The sequence below is a fragment of the Candidozyma auris genome, chromosome 1 (genome assembly GCF_003013715.1).
Source record: "Candidozyma auris chromosome 1, complete sequence".
Lineage (NCBI taxonomy): Eukaryota > Fungi > Ascomycota > Pichiomycetes > Serinales > Metschnikowiaceae > Candidozyma > Candidozyma auris.
Genome location: NC_072812.1, coordinates 849,107 through 869,490, shown reverse-complemented (window position 1 = coordinate 869,490; position 20,384 = coordinate 849,107). Strand labels below are relative to the sequence as shown.

The 20,384-nt window shown below is 43.9% G+C and overlaps 10 protein-coding genes across 10 annotated transcripts; 6 read left to right on the top strand and 4 right to left on the bottom strand. All coding sequences in view use genetic code 12, as the record gives it.

Annotated features, from left to right (window-relative positions):
- Positions 1-25: 25 nt before the first annotated feature.
- CJI96_0000402 (tRNA dihydrouridine synthase) lies at positions 26-1,333 on the top strand (the record flags this gene model as incomplete). Its single annotated transcript, XM_029034627.2, has 1 exon — positions 26-1,333. The coding sequence occupies one exon, from the start codon at positions 26-28 to the stop codon at positions 1,331-1,333; it is 1,308 nt and encodes a 435-aa protein (XP_028889869.2).
- A 237-nt stretch (positions 1,334-1,570) lies between these two features.
- Positions 1,571-2,260, top strand: CJI96_0000401 (palmitoyl-(protein) hydrolase; the record flags this gene model as incomplete). The annotated part of the gene is made up of 1 exon (XM_029034626.2): positions 1,571-2,260. The coding sequence occupies one exon, from the start codon at positions 1,571-1,573 to the stop codon at positions 2,258-2,260; it is 690 nt and encodes a 229-aa protein (XP_028889868.2).
- Positions 2,261-2,416: 156 nt separating this feature from the next.
- Positions 2,417-7,456, top strand: CJI96_0000400 (uncharacterized protein; the record flags this gene model as incomplete). Its single annotated transcript, XM_029034625.2, has 1 exon — positions 2,417-7,456. The coding sequence occupies one exon, from the start codon at positions 2,417-2,419 to the stop codon at positions 7,454-7,456; it is 5,040 nt and encodes a 1,679-aa protein (XP_028889867.2).
- Positions 7,457-7,581: 125 nt separating this feature from the next.
- CJI96_0000399 (uncharacterized protein) lies at positions 7,582-8,823 on the top strand (the record flags this gene model as incomplete). The annotated part of the gene is made up of 1 exon (XM_029034624.2): positions 7,582-8,823. The coding sequence occupies one exon, from the start codon at positions 7,582-7,584 to the stop codon at positions 8,821-8,823; it is 1,242 nt and encodes a 413-aa protein (XP_028889866.2).
- A 29-nt stretch (positions 8,824-8,852) lies between these two features.
- CJI96_0000398 (RNA-binding ATPase activator ESF2) lies at positions 8,853-9,824 on the bottom strand (the record flags this gene model as incomplete). Its single annotated transcript, XM_029034623.2, has 1 exon — positions 8,853-9,824. One exon carries the CDS (start codon positions 9,822-9,824, stop codon positions 8,853-8,855), a length of 972 nt encoding a protein of 323 aa, XP_028889865.2.
- A 491-nt stretch (positions 9,825-10,315) lies between these two features.
- On the bottom strand, positions 10,316-10,675 carry CJI96_0000397 (lipid-binding protein HSP12; the record flags this gene model as incomplete). Its single annotated transcript, XM_029034622.1, has 1 exon — positions 10,316-10,675. One exon carries the CDS (start codon positions 10,673-10,675, stop codon positions 10,316-10,318), a length of 360 nt encoding a protein of 119 aa, XP_028889864.1.
- Positions 10,676-11,868: 1,193 nt separating this feature from the next.
- RIX7 (putative AAA family ATPase) lies at positions 11,869-14,328 on the top strand (the record flags this gene model as incomplete). The annotated part of the gene is made up of 1 exon (XM_029034621.2): positions 11,869-14,328. The coding sequence occupies one exon, from the start codon at positions 11,869-11,871 to the stop codon at positions 14,326-14,328; it is 2,460 nt and encodes an 819-aa protein (XP_028889863.1).
- Positions 14,329-14,448: 120 nt separating this feature from the next.
- Positions 14,449-15,411, top strand: CJI96_0000395 (uncharacterized protein; the record flags this gene model as incomplete). The annotated part of the gene is made up of 1 exon (XM_029034620.1): positions 14,449-15,411. The coding sequence occupies one exon, from the start codon at positions 14,449-14,451 to the stop codon at positions 15,409-15,411; it is 963 nt and encodes a 320-aa protein (XP_028889862.1).
- Positions 15,412-15,449: 38 nt separating this feature from the next.
- NIT3 (putative hydrolase) lies at positions 15,450-16,349 on the bottom strand (the record flags this gene model as incomplete). The annotated part of the gene is made up of 1 exon (XM_029034619.2): positions 15,450-16,349. One exon carries the CDS (start codon positions 16,347-16,349, stop codon positions 15,450-15,452), a length of 900 nt encoding a protein of 299 aa, XP_028889861.1.
- A 1,980-nt stretch (positions 16,350-18,329) lies between these two features.
- CJI96_0000393 (uncharacterized protein) lies at positions 18,330-19,874 on the bottom strand (the record flags this gene model as incomplete). Its single annotated transcript, XM_029034618.2, has 1 exon — positions 18,330-19,874. The coding sequence occupies one exon, from the start codon at positions 19,872-19,874 to the stop codon at positions 18,330-18,332; it is 1,545 nt and encodes a 514-aa protein (XP_028889860.2).
- Between the last annotated feature and the right edge of the window lie 510 nt (positions 19,875-20,384).

Genomic DNA, 20,384 nt, shown 5'->3' with positions numbered 1-20,384 from the left:
GAGGCATGCGCCTCAGAAAATTGAGATGAGCATCGAAGAGATTCTGTCCCTGTCACCTTTCACTGATAACGATAGAAAAACCATACATCTGCAGATAGAAGAAGACAGTTTCATGACATCCGATAATCTATCAGGACGCAAGCTCTACGAGAAAATCGGCAGCCCCAAAACAGTGTTGGCGCCCATGGTGGACCACTCAGAACTAGCTTGGAGAGTCCTCTCCCGCAGATACGGCGCCGAACTCTGCTTCACCCCCATGTTTCACGCAAGGCTATTTGCCACAGACGAGAAGTATAGAAAGAAGATGTGGGGGGACATGGACGGCGACCCAGAAAAGGACAGACCTTTGGTGGTTCAGTTCTGTGCCAACGACCCAGATTACCTACTCCAAGCAGCTAAATTGGTTGAAGACCGCTGCGACGCAGTGGATCTAAATTTGGGGTGTCCGCAGGGAATAGCGAGAAAGGGGCACTACGGAGCGTTCCTCATGGACGACTGGGACTTGGTGTATAAGTTGATCAATAAGCTCCACAAGAACCTCAAGTGTGCGGTGACTGCGAAGATAAGAGTGTATGATGATTGGGAGAAAAGTTTGGAATATGCCAAAATGGTGCTTTCTGCTGGCGCACAATTCATCACCATCCATGGCCGCACCAGAGACATGAAGGGCCAGAAGACTGGGCTTGCAAACTGGAACATCTTGCGCTACTTGAGAGACAACCTTCCCAAAGACCAGGTATTCTTTGCCAACGGCAATATATTATATCCTTCTGACTTGAAGCGGTGCACAGACGAGGTTAACTGCGACGCTGTGATGTCCGCCGAGGGAAACTTATATAACCCGGGTGTTTTCTGGACCAAAGACAACGACAAAGAGAAACAATTTCCCAGGGTTGATAAGCTTTTGCGAGAGTATTTTGAAATCGTGAAGGAATGTTCAGGAGAAGCATCGAGGGTGGCCATGAAGTCACACTTCTTCAAGCTCATGTATGAGTTTCTTAATGTGCACAAGGAATTAAGACCAATCATTGGCCGGACAAGCGTGAGTGCTCCTTTCGAAGAGTGGGAAAAGATAGTGCAACAAGTTGAAGAGATCGTGGCGAAGATTTACGAAAAAGAGGACATCGAGAAACTAGATCAAATCATAGATGGTCCCACCGAGGCTTGGGGTGGACATTATAAGAAAGTGCCTTACTGGAGGTGCCAACCGTACTTCCGTACGGTGAATGGTGAGAAGCAGAACATGAGGGAGCTCGAAGTGGCTGCTTCAAACAAAAGAAAGAACGAAATTGAAGAGGAAGATAGGAAGAAGGTGAAAGTGAGTGCTGCCTAATGGCTGCAATAATTACACAACGAGGCGACGTGGTTGTAATATCGCAAACCTCTTGTATTCGCAAAGGTTTACTTGAATGGGCATGGAACCATCAGATTACATGACCGAACATTTCGGATTAAAGATTACTGGTGTGGTTCAGTAGTCGTACCAACTTGTCATTAAAACCTGCACAGGTCGCAATGTATCCCAATATCATTCTACACGTTTTCTATTACCTACCTCATCCCATTGAAAATGACAGTATCAGCAGTGAGGATCCCCGCTACTCGTACAGCTAAAAATGCTGTGATCTTTTTACACGGCCTTGGTGACACTGGTGAAGGCTGGTCGTGGTTCCCGCAGGTGATTTCGCAAACCGGTATACTCAAATCGCAAGCTGAGACCAACTTCATCTTCCCAAATGCTCCAAGCATTCCAATCACCGTGAACGGTGGTATGAGTATGCCAGGCTGGTTTGACATTTACGAATTCGGCAACCCACACGCTAAGCAGGATGTGGAAGGGTTCTTGAAGACATGTGATATTCTCAAGTCTTTGATCAAGGAAGAACACGAGAAGAATAGCATTCCGCTCAACAAGATTGTCATTGGAGGCTTTTCTCAAGGGGCCGCCATCTCAATGGCTACATTGGCCCTTCTTGAAGAAAAGATTGGAGCCGTGGTTGCGCTTTCAGGATTTTGTCCTATTGCGGACACCATCAAGGGAAAATTGAAGAGTGCAAACTTCGACACCCCAGTTTTTCAAGGTCATGGCGATGTTGACCCTATAGTTCAGCACAGCTTCGGTGAAAATACAAGCAAGCTCTTCAAGAGTCTCGGGTTCAAGGACTGGACATTCAAGACCTACCGTGGAGTAGCCCACAGCGCCAATGATGAAGAACTTGTTGATGTGATTAAGTTCTTATCATCGGTATTAGATAAATAAGTATCGCTTTTTATAGAGAATTCGGAACACAGGTATATGTTTGAATCAAGTCAATAATGTTGGACCATTGGCAAAAGCCCTGCACACACCTGGACATAACCTTGTATTGTTCCTATAGACTCCAACACTCCATAGGTTCGCCAATTAGTACATATAATGGAGGCTCTTCAATCAATTTCTGGTCTTGGATTCCAGACTGATTCGAAACTGGATCTCTCTGCCAAAGACAAGAGATATCTCACAAACGTCGAAAAGGCTCTTGTCACCTTTGATACCCTCCAAGAGTGGGCCGACTATATTGCATTCCTATCTCGACTACAAAAGGCATTGCTGCTTGGAGACGACTCTGTGGAGCCTCAATCTGTCGAATGGATCCCATTGAGTAATCAAGTCTCGAGAAAATTGGCGCTTTGTCTCTCGCCTAAGTTGCCAAATGGTGTCCACCAGAAGGCTTTGAGCCTATACGAGTTAATATTTCGAGCTCTTACAAACGATGCCTTCAACGAACATATCAACGTATGGCTCCCAGGGTTTCTTCCTGTTGTTTCCTACGCGTCAATGCAGTTAAAGCCTCAAGTGCTCAATATATATAAGACCTACGTTTTTCAGAAACTCAAACAGAGTACGATACGGTCTATTGCAAAGCCCGTATTACTTTCCCTTCTTTCAGTCATTGATGATGAGAATTCCGAGGTGTACAAAGATGCTTTTGCTCTTTTGGATGCCTTTAAAGTAGCCATGAACGACAACTCCTTGTTCTGGCAAACGATTTTTCTTTGCATCACTAGTAGCCCTGAAAGAAGATTGGGAGCATTGAACTGGTGTGTTGCACGTCTACCGTCATTCAAATTGCTTAAAGATGAAAAGGGCTCCCGACTTTCTTCCGAGGCAGAATCTTGTTTGAAACCTGAACCGGGCCTTTTGGTCCGTGCATTTGCTGCCGCATTAGACACAAGCACTTCTTTCAATCAGGCTAATGACATTGTTGTGGTACGTGGTTTCTTTGATTTATTGTTGTCTCATTTACCGCTCTCATCAGAGGTATTCCAGCATGAATTTTCTGCATCAGATAAGGAGCTTTTAATCATGGCTTGCTGTAGAATCACTTTAAAAAAAGACATGAGTTTGAACAGGCGCTTGTGGAGTTGGCTTCTTGGTCCTGAGCTGGCCGACGAATCTACTGATGGCGACTCTCGCGTAAACTACTTTGCTGATAATGCCCTTCCGATATTATCAGAAGGTGTGCTCAAAATGGTGAACTCCAAGGACTCTTCAATGACAGTTAAGGGTCTCAAGATTGCTTTGTCCTTCATGCTAGATCGCTGGGAAATCAGTCAGTTGGTGGCTCCTCGCTTCTTTACTCTGATTTTGCTGGCATGTTTCATCTCAGTCAACAGCCAAAGAGAAGGTAAGCTGGAAATTTTGGCGAATACAAAGCTTTTCTTCGATGCCGTTGAAGCAAGCTTTATTTGGGAGTACATTATTTGTGAGTTAATATTAAGTGACACGTCTCCTCAATATGAGATGCTCTGTTTCTTACTCAAGAATTTCGATTTTCACGATCAAGAAATTGCTATTCATATTCCCCTAGCAATGTTGTGCTTGCTATTAAAATGTGAGATATCGGTGAAATCTGTGGAAACTCTAAAACTTTTGCTGGGACTCGCTCAGCCCCGGCTTTTTGCTCCTATACTGAGGGTTGATCGACTCAACAAAGAACCTTTCTTAGAGAAAGTCAAGGATTATTACGAAAATCTTCGGGGTGATTATGATGTCGAGTTTCCAATCAAGAAGTCCGACATGTCTTTCATGCTTTTAGATTGCTTGAAAGATTGGTATGTTGACAGCGTATCAAAGGGCTTCTTGAATGATGAACTCTCATCTATTTTATGTCATTTCCTTTTCACAATTCCAACAGAAAACTACGAGATACTTCATTTTTCGGATAAGATACTTTTGGATACAATATTTCACATAAGGCCTTTTTGTTTTCAGCTAGATGAGATGGAGAATCAAAAGGCGCTTAGGTTGGTATTGAGTGCTGTTAAGTTCACGCGCTATCTTGTTAAAGCTTCCAATACCCAACAAAGGAATCGGATCTTAAGGATATTTCTTTCCAATTTGTGGTATGCGCTTATAAGCTCCTATCCTGCCAACAATGAAGTCGAAGCTGTTCGGATCATTTTTGATCTCGAGCTCAGTTTTGATAGCCATGAGATCGAGGCTGGCCTCGTTGAAATGATTCTTCATACACCAAGGGAAACTCGATCCAGTGCATTTTATAAACTCTGGGTCCACTCGGCAGATCTTAGCACATCTGAGTCGCTTCTTGCAGGTCCATTGCGCTTACTATTGGACGATTTGCACGATAATGCATCTGCAAGCTTCATGGCATCGAAGAGACTCGTGCGAAATATATTAAAAGACGGAAGCGCTGCACGTTTCTTGAAGCTTCTTACAGACCCAATTCTTGCGTTTGATTTCATCAAGTCCCTGAAAACTCAAATTGGGCATCATGATGACCTAAAAAATTTTGCCTACAGCATAGAGTCTATCCACAATGTGATTCGAAGCAACGAAAAGCTAGTCAAGGAAACTTTGAATCACGAGCTTGTTGTTTCGGAAGGCACTGAATCGTTTGAACTTGTCAAAACAAATGAATGGGACATCTCAAATTACAAATCATTACATTTGTCTGTACTTCACAAGTTTCTTGGCCTTGAGCTATCTTCTGAAATTCTTGAAAGCAGACAATTACTTGACGACTACTCAAAATGCGTCTCATCATGCCTTAAGCTCTTCTCTGATTTGGTGATGGGATCAGAAGCTGATTTTACAGCTCATTTTGAAAAGCTTCTACTCTACTGCTTATATTATGTCCAAGCAATTAATGATATACCGCTAGAGATTGAATTGGTACAGGCGGAGTATATCAACACTATACAGAAGTTCTTGGATTTGACCAAATCCATGAACATTGATATTAGATTGTTGCACACGAGCACGGAATCAAAAGACCCACTTTTAGTAACTTTGATAATTGAGGGTATCAAAAAATGCCTGTCTGCAATTCTTTTAGAGAAATGGTTTGCGTTGCTCACTCGCTCTCTCTATTCCTGGAGCGAATCTGTCTTCAGTGTGATCTTGACATTAAATGACGGTATCATTAACAAGATTAAGACTTACTTCGAGCGAGTGAAGCGCTTTGAGAAGGTCAATGACTTTGTCAATCTAGAAACATCGTTCTCCATTCTTCTTAGCGGTCTTGAGGATATGCTTTCTATCAGCCACTCATACCTATTGACCTCAAGCCTTCGTAGCAATGCCAAAGTGCCTACGGCAAATGGCGACTCAGGCTTTTTGGGAAGTGTCATTCTGGGAGTGTTTCAAATTGAGTGTCCTAATTTGCAAACAGAGGAGCAAAATAGGATATATTCTGTTCTCATTTCAATTCAAGATGCTTCAAGGATCGCCTTCGAGATGTGGGATTGGGCGGAAAAAGGTGTGCTGAATCTTCCTGAGGAATTTGCATCCACAAAATCAGCAACATTTTTGAGTAATAAGCTTAAATTTAGGTCTCGAAAGCTTCTTGAGGCCCTCATGGATTTGGAGCGACAAGAAGTGATTGAAACAATTATTGAGAGCTCAAGTGAGAATCTAACAAAGCTCAAACTTCTACATGTTCTTGACAACGGCAGACCACAAATTACACTTCCACACATAATCAATTCAATCATGACTCGCTGCTGCCCTCAAGGTCTTAAGGAAAGCAATCGATCATCGATGAATTCACCTGTGACATCAAAGCAACTCTCCGAGTTCCTATACCCTTACTTTGATTCGATAGACACTGACACGATTGAGGATGTATGGCAGAAATTGGTGATGTTCTTTAAGGATGTCTTAGCACATGCATATCACTTCAAAGCTTCGTTATCAGATTATCTTCGTGTCCTCGCTGTGCTTGCCAACAAAATAAGCGCTAAGAAATCTAGTGAGAGAAAGGGGTATACGAAAGAGCTTGCTGATTTGTACCAAAGAATGATTACTGCGGCATGTACCTTATCCATGGCGGAAAATAAAGATAATCGTGAAGAGTTGGCGATTGAGAAAAATCTTCTTGAGACCTTGATCTCATTGATTGATTCTTTGAGTGATGTCTTGCAAGATTCTGACAAGGTTACAGCAGCGGTGAACACAATTGTCAACCTTGCTTTGGTTCCCAATTTGGGTGGCAAATCCGACAACTGTGAGTTGGCTCTCAATTTGATGAAATTGATCGGGTCAGCACATCCAACCCGTGTATGGAGAAACGTCGTCAGCAATGCCTTTAATGACAACAATTTCTTTGTCGCCGAGATCTATAAACAGAATCAATGGAAATCTCTTTTGAGCATTTGGGCATCAACAGAAAATGATGCGTTGACTGATCTTATCGCCAGAATATCACCTCCGACAAAGAGCACTGCCGCCAATATCTTTGTATGGAATGAGAAATCTGAGCTAGAAGATAAGTTGTATGTGTTGAAGAGGGTAGCATACTTGATATTAGTGCTGTCTCCTGACCATTTTGCAAACGTTTTAGATGAGCTCTGCACTCGTATTTTTTCAGTCATCAATGGCTCATGCCCTGCACTGTTTAGAACAGAATCTTTCGTGCTTCTTAGAGCTATTGCATTAAGATTCGATCAAATACACCTACTGGCATATTGGTCTCCTATCACGCAGAGCCTCGTGGAAGTGTTCAGATCAGCTCTTTTGAGAAGTCAAAAAGAGTTGGAACAGCTTGAAGACGAGGAAGTGCAGCTCGTATTGGGTGCATGCAAGCTTCTTGATCAACTTCTTCTTTTAAGATTTGACGAGTTTACGTTGAAAGAATGGCTTTTTGTCGAAACCAACCCAAGCGTGATCACCGACTCCACCAAAAATGCTCCAACAACATTGATCGATTTACTAGCAGTACACACGGAAAGCCTTTCTGTGAAGAGTTCAGCAGTTCAAGTAACACATCCTATTGCAGGCCAATCTAACAAGCCTACCTTGTATCGAGTGAAGAAGGTTGAAAGCATCGGTAGCCTTAGAAGATTCTTTGGCCTGTTCAGCTACATTAATTACGAGCAGACTTACAGTCTTGCTGGCCCCAATTTAGAGGCTTGCTGTGATGACGTTTTCCAGGACTTGTCGGTTTCAGGCTAGTCTAGTTGTTTGTACATAGCAGAAGCCGCGTCTACTATTGTTTGGGCGCGTTCTTGATGCAATGCTCATCAATTCGCAACATATATTACGAAACACTAGTACCCTGTAATACTCAATATAATAATATGTCCGATGAGGAGTCAGAACTAAACCCACAAATGCTTTCCCCATCAGATTCGGGTAAAAGTGACATTGAGTTCAGCGATACGCAAATAGAAACTCCGAGAGCCTTCAGAGAAACCTCACGAAGTGTACTCACAAAAACAACGACGACAGAGATCCCATTGAAAGATGAGCCATCTTCCTCCAAAAATAAAACTCCTACGAGGTTTAACAACCTCCCTGCGAGTGATCGGGATCTTATTGCCAACGAAAAACTTATAAGTGACGATAATCAATTTACCCCACACGGCAATCAAGGAAGCCCAGGTAGAATTCCGAGGCTTCAATGGAGCAGGGAGAAAGTTGACAGTTTCGACAAAAATGACTTCAAATCTGCTGAACTCAAAGACTTTAATAGCGAGTTCGATTCTGAGGATGAGGAGAGCAATAGTTGGGGTGATAAAGGAATTGAGCAGCCGACAATCACGTTAGATGAGCGGTCTCGCTTGAAGAAGCGAAATTTGACAAGCTCTCCTAGAAAGAGCTCTCCGCTAAGACGAGAGATTAATACGTTTAGTACCTCAATGTCTGGAAGCAAAGATGACCAACACGAAAGAGCAGGGAAAGCAAAATCTGCCGAAGATATATTGCAATCCATTGGAACAAGTATAAGTAGGCTACAAGAGTCGGAATCGGAGAACGAGTTCGACGACTACGAGGAGCATTTAGACTCGAATCCGGAGATGGACTTCTCCGATGATGACATGGCTTTGAACGATCTAAATGAGCTACTACCGAGCCGGAGAAGACAAAAAGCGGATGAGAGAGACACTTCGAACAAGATTCTCTCGGATGGACAGGATTCTGAAAGTATATCACATATTCTGAGGGGCGAGTGGATTAAAAGTAATGTGAGAGCTATGGATGAAGTTTTCAACGACGAAAAGCGTACCAATTTCGTTGGGGAGAAGGATAATTCTGAGGACTTAGAACGGCAAAGAAAGGGAAGTCCTTCACGATCTAGGAATCTAGGGAAGGCGAACAGGAAGCGGGTGGTTCAAAAGTCTCTCAGACTGAAATCAAAACAACAAGTGAGATACAAAACATGGCCTGCTGAGAAGTGGGATAAACTTATACGCCTAGTGGATCTGAGTGTTCCCAATGATGCCATCATAAGCAGTAATTTGGTGGTGAGAGAGCTCGGTTGTCAGAATAAGGCTGAGCTAGCTAAACGAGTCGAGTTTATCAAGCACTACTTTCGCTAATATCTAGATGCATGTATTATATTGTACTATTAGAAAACCTTAGAAAGAACACTGTCTAAGTTCTCACTATTACTAGCCTTCTTAAATTGTGGTTTGGCGTCATGTCTCATACTCGTGATGTCACGTTGGTCGAAAGTTCTTCTGAATTTCTCTTCCTGGCCGTCATCTCCCTCAGCTTTCCTCTTTCGTTGTTCACGCTTAGACCGCTCAACATTGTTGACAAATGTCTTATTAAGTTTCTGCTGCTGCGAGATCTCCATTGACAACTTCGCTTGTCTGATTTCGTTCTCCTTGGCAATCTGTTGGGTCAAATCGAACCACTTGAACCCTGATAAGTATTTGATGTTCATGATGTCGTCATGGTAGTATGATGATTTCTTGCCGCCAATAATATTACCGTTCATGGTTTGAGCACAGAGCTTGGCGTCCTTTTTGTTCACAAATTCGACCCAGCCTTCTGTATACTTTCTTTTCTTATTACCTCCATATTTGACTCTCTTCTTGTATGACGCTTCGTCCTCGGGCTTCAAGAAGATTCTATCTAGCTTGCCGAACTTAGACAATATCGATCTTAGCTTCACTGGCTTCATGTAGGGAGGAATGCTAGATAGATAACAAACGCCAGTCTTCTTGATTTTCTTTTGCTCTTTGGCAAGCTGCTCAGGCGTAAGTTTCTTTAACTTCTTCGATCTCTTCTTTTGCTCATTCACCATGGCAGTGGTCTCGTCCTTTGATTTACTTTCAGGCTTGATCTCATCACTCTCTTTATCTTTCTCACCGTCCTCATTATCTTCGTCTTCCTCATCACTTTGAAACGTCTTAGTGGTAGATTTCCCTCTGGTTTGATACACCTTCTCGTCTTCGTCGTCAGAGAAAAAGTCGTCCTCGTCCTCCAGGTCTAATTTCTTCAGATATTTACTAGCAGGAGCGTCACTGTACTCTGCATCACTATTCGAATCATCTGCCGGAAGAAAATCCCTCGTTGTTTTCGCTTTTGCCATGATCTTCTGGGTCGTGGTGAGATGAGCATCGAGATCCAGGTCAATAGTGTGGAGATATACAGTACCCTACTGTAGAATTCTGGAACACTTGAGAAGGTTAATCATTTCGACGAAAGCGAACATATAATGAAAACTTATGATCTTTCGACATCTCTCAAATTTATGGAAGCCTCATTGCCCACACCATAGTTTGTTGGTTTGGAAATTTTACAACCTACATCTCATCACGAGGGGTCCTAAAATCTGGAGTTATCATACTCATTTATCTTACGAAAAGGAACAAAGTACAATAGAATCTCGTATCATATCTGATGTTAACATTTCGCTCTCAGCAATTGGACACTTCTCACAATTCGACTGCGAATGGCTCTCACAATAATACTATCCCTTCTCAGGATCGAATGTGCCTCCACTTAAGCCGTTTCTGTTAAAAGCCTTACTGTTTACAGAATTTAATATTTAAACGGTATTATTAACATATACACTTACGTTTATTTCTTGGTGGAGTCAGCAGCGTTCTTAGCACCCTCAGTGGCACCGCTGACGACTTGAGAAACATACTCAGCAGCCTCAGAAGCCTTCTCCTTAGCAGCCTCAAGGTACTCCTGAGCGGTCTCACCCAAGGATGGCTGGCTAGAAGCCTCCTTCTTGGCGTCCTCTTTACCCTGGTGAGCGCTGTCAGCAAGAGACTGACCAAGGCCCTTCTGGTCCTCCGGGGTACCCTTGCCGGCCAATTCGTCGACCTTGTCAGTAACAACCTCCTTACCCTTCTCGAGGTAGCCCTTCTGGGAGTCAGGCTTAACGGCTTCAGAAGCCTTGTCGGTAAATGATTTTCTTCCAGCGTCAGACATAGTTAATGAATAAGATAAGGATTTAGAACAATTGAGGGGAGAAACCACAATATATATACTTGCAAGAAATGCGCCACAAAGGTGACCTATGGCAAGGAGCCGTCGGGCATAGAACGATATCGAAGCAACACTGGAGGGGAGCAAAAGCCCACGGAACCCTCCTTGGGTTAGGTGGATGCAAAAAGGGCGCACCTCTCTCGACGCATGCATACCTTTTAGACCGTGGCGCTTGCTGGTAGCAACCTACAAATCTGCGCTCTACAATTTAGACGCCATGATAGAATATAGCAAATGGGAAAAAGATGATCACTTCTACTTCATCCGGGAATTTGAAAAGACCATGCGTCAGGGGCGAAGCTGGGTTTATTTGTTGGTGAAACACCTTTTGAAGTAGCTAAAATTTTTATGCACTAGAATACTCATAGTAGCAACTAAACACACGCAGGAGTGTATGGCTAAGGCCACCGTAAGCGATTCAGGAAACGCCTGTAACCGGAAGAGCTAAAATTCCCGAGGCGTAGAGCAGCTCGATTTCAAACAGCTCCTGTGTTTGTGAAGTCTGGCGTTGACAATGCGTTGTTACCTACGGACTCGGCAGTATTTTTAACTTTTCAATTCTTGCCATCACAGCTAATTTTAAGAATTCGATGATTGGCGAAGTATTGAAAAGACAAGCAAATATTGTACATAGTTTATTTTATGTTGAAAAAGAGCACCTGGCCAAGATAAGTGGAATAGTGTACCAACGAAGGCAATTGAACCATGTCGTCTGATTCCACGCCTCCCTAATATATCGAGAGCTTAGGTATAGGAAAGCAGGTAGATCTCGATTCCTCCCAAGGTCTCAATTTAATACTACACTTCAACTGAACTCGTGCATTACGGATGTTGGTCTAGTTGTCGTCTTCGAATAGGTTCACAAATTGTGCAGGATTTTGCAACCAGCTCGGTATGTGACGACTTCTTGGTGATGACCACTAAATAGTTATGAACTTAGCTATATTTCTGTTCTTCTTTGGTGTCATAGAAGCAAAAATCTAAATACATAATATCTGGACAAAGCAATATTATCAAGGAGAATTCGGCCTGTTTGAACTAGTTCTTCTCGGACCATACCCTTTGGTGATCCTTCCTACACCTAAGCGATGCCCATCGCTACATGCGTATTGAAATATCAAGATTGACGTACAACTATGGGTAAGGGCGGCTCAGTGACAAATGCGCTAAACCAAAAGGTTTATAACCTAATACACGACCTTCTTCAGGATAAGAGTGACGAGAATAAGAAAAAAAACGATGGCGACGAAAACAAGTGGTTTTTGAACTACGCTCTTGCGAGAGATCTTCGAAGAAGCGAGGTATTGTCGTATTTGCTCGATAAAGACATGCTGATGCGCCGCTATAAGCGCTCTATTCTTGAAAACACCATAGATATTATTTTGAAAACTGTGAGAGAGGACGAACAAGAAGAGCTTGCAGAGGTGATAAAGCTCCAGAATGAGTATGAACTCAAGCAGGCCGCACAAATTGATAGTGATTTCGACAGCGTCGACGCGAATAATCTCATGACTGTAAAGGATACGAATGAGCTCAACAAGTCGGTCGTGTCAATGTGGAGCAAAGACAACGAGAAACCTGAGAGCGACGCCGAAGAAAAGAAGCCCAAGAAGAGAGGCCGAGACTCGGCAAAGACTGCTTCAAAACATAAGAAGTCGAAGATCGACTCTACTCCACCGTCATTGACTTTGCTGTCCCTTGGCGGACTTTCTTCGATAACAACTCAACTCATGGAGCTTGTTGGTCTTCCCATTTTGCACCCTGAAATCTACCAGTCGACCGGAGTCGATCATCCTAGAGGCATCCTTCTTTACGGCCCACCGGGATGTGGTAAGACTACAATCGCCAATGCATTAGCTGGAGAACTAGGCGTACCATTCATCAGTTTTTCGGCGCCCTCGGTGGTATCAGGTATGTCGGGTGAGTCCGAGAAAAAGCTTAGAGAAATTTTTGAGGATGCCCGTGCTGTGGCTCCATGCTTGATCTTCATCGATGAAATCGACGCTATCACTCCCAAAAGAGACGGTGGAGCTCAGAGAGAGATGGAGCGCCGTATAGTTGCACAGCTTCTTACGCTCATGGACGAACTCACTCTTGAGAACACTGACGGCAAACCAGTGATAGTTATGGGTGCTACGAATAGACCAGATTCTCTCGATCTGGCATTACGTCGTGCTGGGCGTTTTGATAGAGAAATCTGCCTCAATGTCCCGGATGAAGACCAGAGATGCGCCATACTCAAAACGATGACTTCCAAACTCAAGATCGACGAGTCTACTTTCAACTTCAGAGAGCTTGCGAAGCTCACACCAGGTTTTGTTGGTGCTGATTTGAAGAGTTTAGTCACTGCTGCAGGAGTAGTTGCCATAAAACGTATCTTTGAGAGTTTGAGTGAAATCGAGGAAGAACTGGCGACAAGGTCCGATACTGTAGACATGGACGTGGATACACATACTGCCTCAAGTCTGACTGCTATACCGACTGCCCTAGCAAACTTGAAATTCCTGAAGAAATCAGAGGCCGAACAACTAAGCACGATTCAAAGATTTTTATTGAAACATCCAGACCCTCTTTCAGACGAGCAGTTGGCACCACTACGGATATCATTCTCAGATTTCAAAGAGGCCCTACCTAACATTCAGCCTACAGCTAAGCGTGAAGGTTTTGCTACGATCCCCGATGTCACTTGGAGAAATGTTGGTGCACTTAATCGGATTCGCATGGAACTTCATATGTGTATTGTTCAGCCCATCAAGAAGCCAGAACTCTATCAAAAAGTTGGTATCAGTGCTCCGGCTGGTGTCCTCATGTGGGGACCTCCTGGATGCGGTAAGACATTGTTGGCCAAGGCCGTAGCCAACGAATCCAGAGCCAACTTCATCTCTGTCAAAGGTCCCGAACTTCTCAACAAGTATGTTGGTGAGTCTGAACGTGCAGTGAGACAGGTATTTCAACGTGCTCGTGCATCAGTTCCATGTATTATATTCTTTGACGAGCTTGATGCTCTCGTACCAAGAAGAACCTCTACGCTTTCGGAGTCAAGTTCTAGAGTGGTCAATACCCTTCTCACAGAACTAGACGGTTTGAATGATCGTAAAGGTATCTTTGTCGTTGGAGCAACTAATAGACCAGACATGATTGACCCTGCCATGTTGAGACCAGGACGTCTCGATAAGACGCTTTATATTGAATTACCGTCAGCAGACGAACGCTTTGACATCCTCAAGACACTTGTTGCGGCAAATAGCACTCCTCTTGGCACAGACGTTAATTTGCATGCTATTGCTAACGATTCTAGATGTCGAAACTTCTCTGGTGCTGACCTTTCATCGTTGGTGAGAGAGGCAGGCGTGTTTGCCTTGAAGAAGAAATTTTTCCATGGCCAAAAGATCCAAGAGTTGGATAAGTCTGGGTATTACGAGGGCGGTGAAGACGACGATCAAATTGTCGTAACTAGTGATGACTTTAATGGCGCTCTCAATAGCATAAAACCTAGTGTGACAGATAAGGATCGTGCAAGATACGAGCGCTTGAATCTGCGAATGGGATGGGGTGTAATTCAAGAGGAGGAGAAAAAAGAGGAGCCCTCTACATAGCATTTATATCCAACCTATCTCCAAATGAAGATGATCGGAACGTGTAATTAGTCGCAGTCAAGCTCGACTGCGCGCTGCCTTGAAAGTTTTGCACCCATTCAATTTACACATCTAACTAACATGTTCCTCCAAGCTAACGTCTTCAGATTCTTAACTAGATCGCCTAGATCCCTAAGATCTGCATCAACATATGCGGTGAACGATGGCTCCCATCTTGGAGACTCGCTAGCGACAGAGGGCATCGAAACGGTACCACTAGCCTTCGACAAGCACGAGCCTTCAACCAATGCCAGTGACAAATCTCCATTGATGTTTCTTCATGGACTCTTTGGCTCCAAAACCAATACTAGAACTGTCGCCAAGACGCTTGCTCTGAGGTTATCCCGCGATGTATATTGTCTCGATCTTCGGAACTTCGGCCAATCTCCACACATCGAAAGACTCGACTATCCATCGATGGCCGCTGATGTCGAAAGATTTATAGAAGAAGCAGAGATCCCAAAGAAGCCAATATTGGTGGGCCATTCTATGGGAGCCAAGACGGTGATGGCATTAGCATTGAGAAGGCCGGATTTACCTGGAATGATTGTCTCAGTAGATAATGCCCCTGTTTTTATTCCAAGTACATCTGGTGGAAAGTTCGGCAAATATATCAAACAGCTTAGATATGCTTTGGAAGGTAAAAAGTACACGAACATCAAGGATGTCGATGCTGAGTTGGCCAAGATTGAGCCATCGAAGGAGATCAGACAGTTTCTTTTGACAAATGTTGATAGAGGCCAGAGGGACGATGTCTGCAAATCCCGAATTCCGCTAGATATCATCGATAAAGCAGTTACTGCGGGAAACATTGCGCTGTGGCCGTATGACCCCAATGTGGCTCGCTGGACTAAAGGGCCAGCTCTCTTTATTCGTGGAACAGAATCTACATACGTTCCTGACGATGTTTTTCAGGACATAGGCCAATACTTTCCTCATTTCGAAGTGAGAGATGTGAAGGCTGGTCACTGGTTGATAAGCGAAAACCCCAAGGAATTCATGGATCTTCTATGCGAGTTCATCGAGAGGAACGAAGACATATAAGTCTATAGATATATTCCCCCTATTAGCATATATACTGACTATTTATCGCTCAATTTGGCATTCTTGCTGACATCATCATACACATCGAAGCGTCTCTGGAAGTGAACAGGAATCGAGCTCCTGGCTTTAGGTAACAATTCCTTGTCGAGCTCAGCATATAAGATCTCTTCCCCTTCACCTGCTTCTGCTACAATTTTTCCGAACGGATCAACGACAAGTGAATGACCATATGCTTGGTATCCATCTCCTCCAACATCTCGGGCAGGGCTACATAACACAGTGAACATCTCATTGTCTACTGCTCTTGCTCTTGCGAGCAAGTGCCAGTGCAAAGGTCCCGTTGTAGTGTTAAAGGCACCTGGGTAGAACATAGCAAAAGCGTTATTGGGTTGTCTTGAGGCAGCCATGGCCAATTCAGGGAATCTGATGTCGTAGCAGATTCCAAGTCCGACGTTCCCAAAGCTTCCAAGCTTGAAGACAGTACCTTTGTCACCCCCAGTCAAGGTTTCACTTTCCTTGAATGTGATTCCACCAGGGATGTCAATGTCAAACAAGTGAGTCTTGCGATGTTTGGCAATGATGTTGCCCTTAGGATCAATTGTCAAAGAAGTGTTGTACACGTTGTTGTCTGCATCGTCGAGCTCAGGGATAGATCCACCGACTATGTATATCCCGTGCTGTTTAGCTAGATCTGTGAGAAATCCAGTGGTTTGCCCATTTGGAATGTTTTCAGCGTATTCTCTGAATTTGTCCACAGCATAGGGGGAATTGAAGCACTCTGGTAACATGACGAGATCAAGTTTACTGGGAGCACGAGCAACAGCCTGATCAATGTAAGACGAGACATGGCGCAAGTTGTCGACCTTGCTGGGTCCTGCTTTTATCTGGATAAGAGCGATCTTGAGATTTTGAGACAAGGGTGATTTTATCGACGACATGGCTGTAATTAGTCTACTGCTGGGAACGGAATTTGAGGTCCATATAGCGCCTAAGGTTATCGCGAACACTAGCGCGGCAAGAGCCACATTTGTCCATAAGGGGAGTCAAATACATGAAGAACCACTGATTACTTGAAAGTCCAATGCTTAAAGAGATGATCAGGAGAACCCTTTCATGTAACGTCTCAAAGTCAAATCTTGTCGAAGAGAATTGCAAGGTTCGATAGCGATCCGATGAATGGGAAAAATCACAGAACCCACCCATTCCTTAAGCGATCATCCCCCAGAGCGACGGCCCATCATCAACATAAAACGCAAACAAATTAACTGTGATACGTGGATCAAATACCCCTTATAATTCTTCACGGTGGCCCTCATAGGGTGGATACACGTAGGATTTATTGAGACAATAGTATCGTAGACAAGCACATCGCAATACCACGGGAGCAACAAAGCTGGATCAATGAATCGGGGTAGAATCTCCGTTGTCCAGAGCAACGCTTCTTTGAGCATAAGAATCGACCACAAGATATGATACATACCAATATGCTAAGCGGCCTTAGGAAATCGTTGCAGCTTGTAGTCCAAGTTGTATCAAAGGAAGAGAAACGCCGTAAAGAGTGTCAAGTTGTAACTTAGTTGCCGCATATTCAAGCATCATGCCCAAACTTTCCAATGCCAGTCCAGCTATCAATGCTTGCTTGAGTCCCACAAAGTTTCCTAGCTTCCACGCAACAATAAAGTAGCTAATAACAGAAAGCAGTTCTGTAAAGAGTGACTCGTGTAGGTAAAGAGGGCCATAACGTTGTAATTCATTCTTCGGAATCTTTGTCAGTTCTCCGATTATCAACACAGGAACAAGAAAGGCAAAGAGGCAATGCATTACAACACCACAACCAGTCATGTTGCATTATTTTCCTGATGATAAGGCTTTACTTCCTTCGCTGATATTAGCGATTTCATGAGTATAGCTTTGTAGTTATGAAGACGTCGAAGTATGGAACTCGCTTGCAAGCGAGGTGCGACGATAATGCTGGGATAACAGCCTACTCATATTTCCACTATTTTATCGAATGGAATGTTAGGTTTGAACTTTAACCATTGTATCCTTGGACGAGTCTAGTCTTCGAGAAGGTTCAAACAAAGTAAGGAAGAAACTGCCTATTCCAATAGCGCATATTGTGTAGGAGACCACACATGAAGCAAATTCTAGTTGTTCCAAGAATTGCAACCACAAAAACCTGGTCAAGATTATGCCGAACATGCCAGCTATGCGCAAGTGCCAACGGTATAAAGCTCGAGAACTGGGTGCCGAGAAACCACCGGGAACAAAACCCGAACTAGTCGTCCAGACGCTATGAGGAAGGGAACTTTACCACAATCATCAACAAAGCGAGGAATAATCAGCCACAAAAGGTGCTGCTTTTGGCGAAAAATCGTGGACATTAGCTTAACAATTATTCTGGGTTCACGAGACGAGTATATGTTCCGAAGAGTTGTCACGACCCACAAAGCGGGGCCTAGCACTCGAAACGCCTCTGTAAGTAGCACCAAGGCTTCGAGACTTATGTCACATCCGAACCTTTTTAAGAGAGCTTTGGGCATTAAAAAGGCTATTACAATCACGATAATTTCTCTACTTCCTAATATGCTTCCCATTGTCCAAGCAAACAAGAAGCACAATTCAAATATAGAAACCCATAGTGAGGACCTAATCAATTTGTTATCATCGTCAAGAACAACGGTATAGCTATGGCGTTTGGCTACATCATATACAGCGTAAGCTCCGACAGCTATAGAGACAATCCTCGTGAACATGAAAATCTTCGTTTAATGGTGATAGTCTTTAAAGTTTTCAAACAAGAGTTCAGGACCCGGCGACTCGTTAAGTCTGATCAGGTGAGACATAACGCAAGTGTGATTTAATCGAACAAGCCTACGCTTCATCCAAAATTAACATACAATCATAATATACATACTCTAGACGGCATCTTCGCTTTTCTTCTCAGCAGCGCTTTGCAGGTCAACACTTTCGACAAACCTGCTTTCCCTCCTTTGATTGCCGAACGACTGAAGCGCTAAGAAGGTCACCGAAAGGATCACTCCGAGGCCTGCGAGTCCCATGCCAATGTAAAATGCATTACGATACCCTTTTACAGTAGTTTCGTAGCCAGGTGGCAAATCCTTGGTGGTATAGAATTCAACTGTGCCTGCAATACCAAGTCCAATGGAAATGGAATAGTTCACAAAAGTGCTTACCAATGAGCCAGCAAGGCCCTGCTGATGCCTGGGTAGGACACTCGACAAAATCATTGTGCCAGCAGGGAAACTCATATCCATCCCAAAGCTTTGAATTAAGATAGAGAAGAACTTTTGGCCCCAGTATATTTGGTGTTCTGCTCTGGTGCCCAAGAGCACAATCCCCACAAAAAATGCCAAAAGAGCCACAACCATCACCACAGACAGAGAGGATTTTCGCAAGAGGAACACTGTGAGCCCAGCAGCACAAAAGCCACAGAATGGAGCTGGCAAAAACTGTACAGCGCTAAGTATAGGGTGCAAGTTATCAACAGTCTCTGCCCATCGGAAACTGTAGTACAACCAAATGCCGAAACAAGACCACCCACTGGCGATGCAACCCAACACAAACCCTGTTTCACCCCTGAGACAAGACATTGGTAGTAAAGGGTTGGCTGCATATTTGGAAGCAATACAAAAAGCACCCATGAAAAGGAACCCAACTATAAGTAAAATGTAGTTGTAAGGAACGTCCCAACCAACGTTTGGGCCTTGGTTCCAGGCAAAGTTGATGAGGATCAACCCTGAAACACCAGTAATAGAGCCCCACCAATCAAAGGCACCTTCTGTCTTGCTGCCAATATTGTGTGGAATGAAAAAGTACAGCAACACAATCACACCGAAACATACCATACCATTGACCCAGAACATCCAGGGCCACCACACCAACTGTGCAAAAATACCTGAGAAGATTGCCCCGAGGACGAATCCAAGTGGCGCCACAGCACCGTACAGTGCCATGTAAATCATCTTCTTCTTGCTCATGGGGAAATAATGGCCGAGCAACGCCACAGCATTGGGCATGGCGAACGCAGGACCAAGGCCCTGAAGAGCTCTAGCGATGTTGAAAAATACGTCAGAGTTGGTGAAGCCCGCAAACCCGGCGATCAATGACCAAACGCCAAAAACAAAGAACCCAGCATTGAATATGAGCTTGTAGCCGTACAAATCGCCCAAACGACCGGCAATAAGAATAAACGTTCCCACGGTAAGTGAGTAAGACGCAGAAAACCACGACAACTTGCCAGGTTCATCCTGAACATCGAAAGTGCTGCCAATTTCCTTCACGGGATTAATGGTCTGAGCCACACCTGCTTGAGTGAGTATCTGACAAAGGCAGACCAAAAGGACAAACACAATCTCATGCAAAGAAGAAATCTTATCGGGTGGAGGAGAAGCCGACCGCAATTCTCCCAAGACGATAGTATCCTCTTGATCTTCGTCCATCAAAGTATCAGGAAAAAAGCGACATGCGCAATTATAACGAGAAACGGTTGCAGTTAAGTAGTCTATTCTGAGCAATTTCGCAGATACTACCTGATTCATCTTAGCCGAGCGCGCCGCCCAGGTTTGATGCGAGGCGAATGCAAGTCAGTGCGGCTGGAGATGAGGTGGTTTCTTTTCGAGGAATCTTAAGACTCGTCATTTTATTCCTTTTGATCTTTCTTTATTCTTGTTTTGTTTTTAAGATGGTTCGCTCCTTCGGTTTAATCCTTGAGAATTCTTTCCAGTGGGTTCCCACGGGCCTTAGCTTCATAAAAAGGTGACTTCCGTCACCTTTCTTTATCTAAAGTACAAGTCTATTCGCGCTCCGCCGAATAAAGAAGGTCGGATCGGCAAGAAGTCGATCCGAACTCTTATTATGTAATAAATTAGTATTAGACTACCGTGAATTTTCAGATCCAGTAGTTAAGTGAGACAAGAATTTGTGGCTTGGGTAGGATCATCTCATATCCG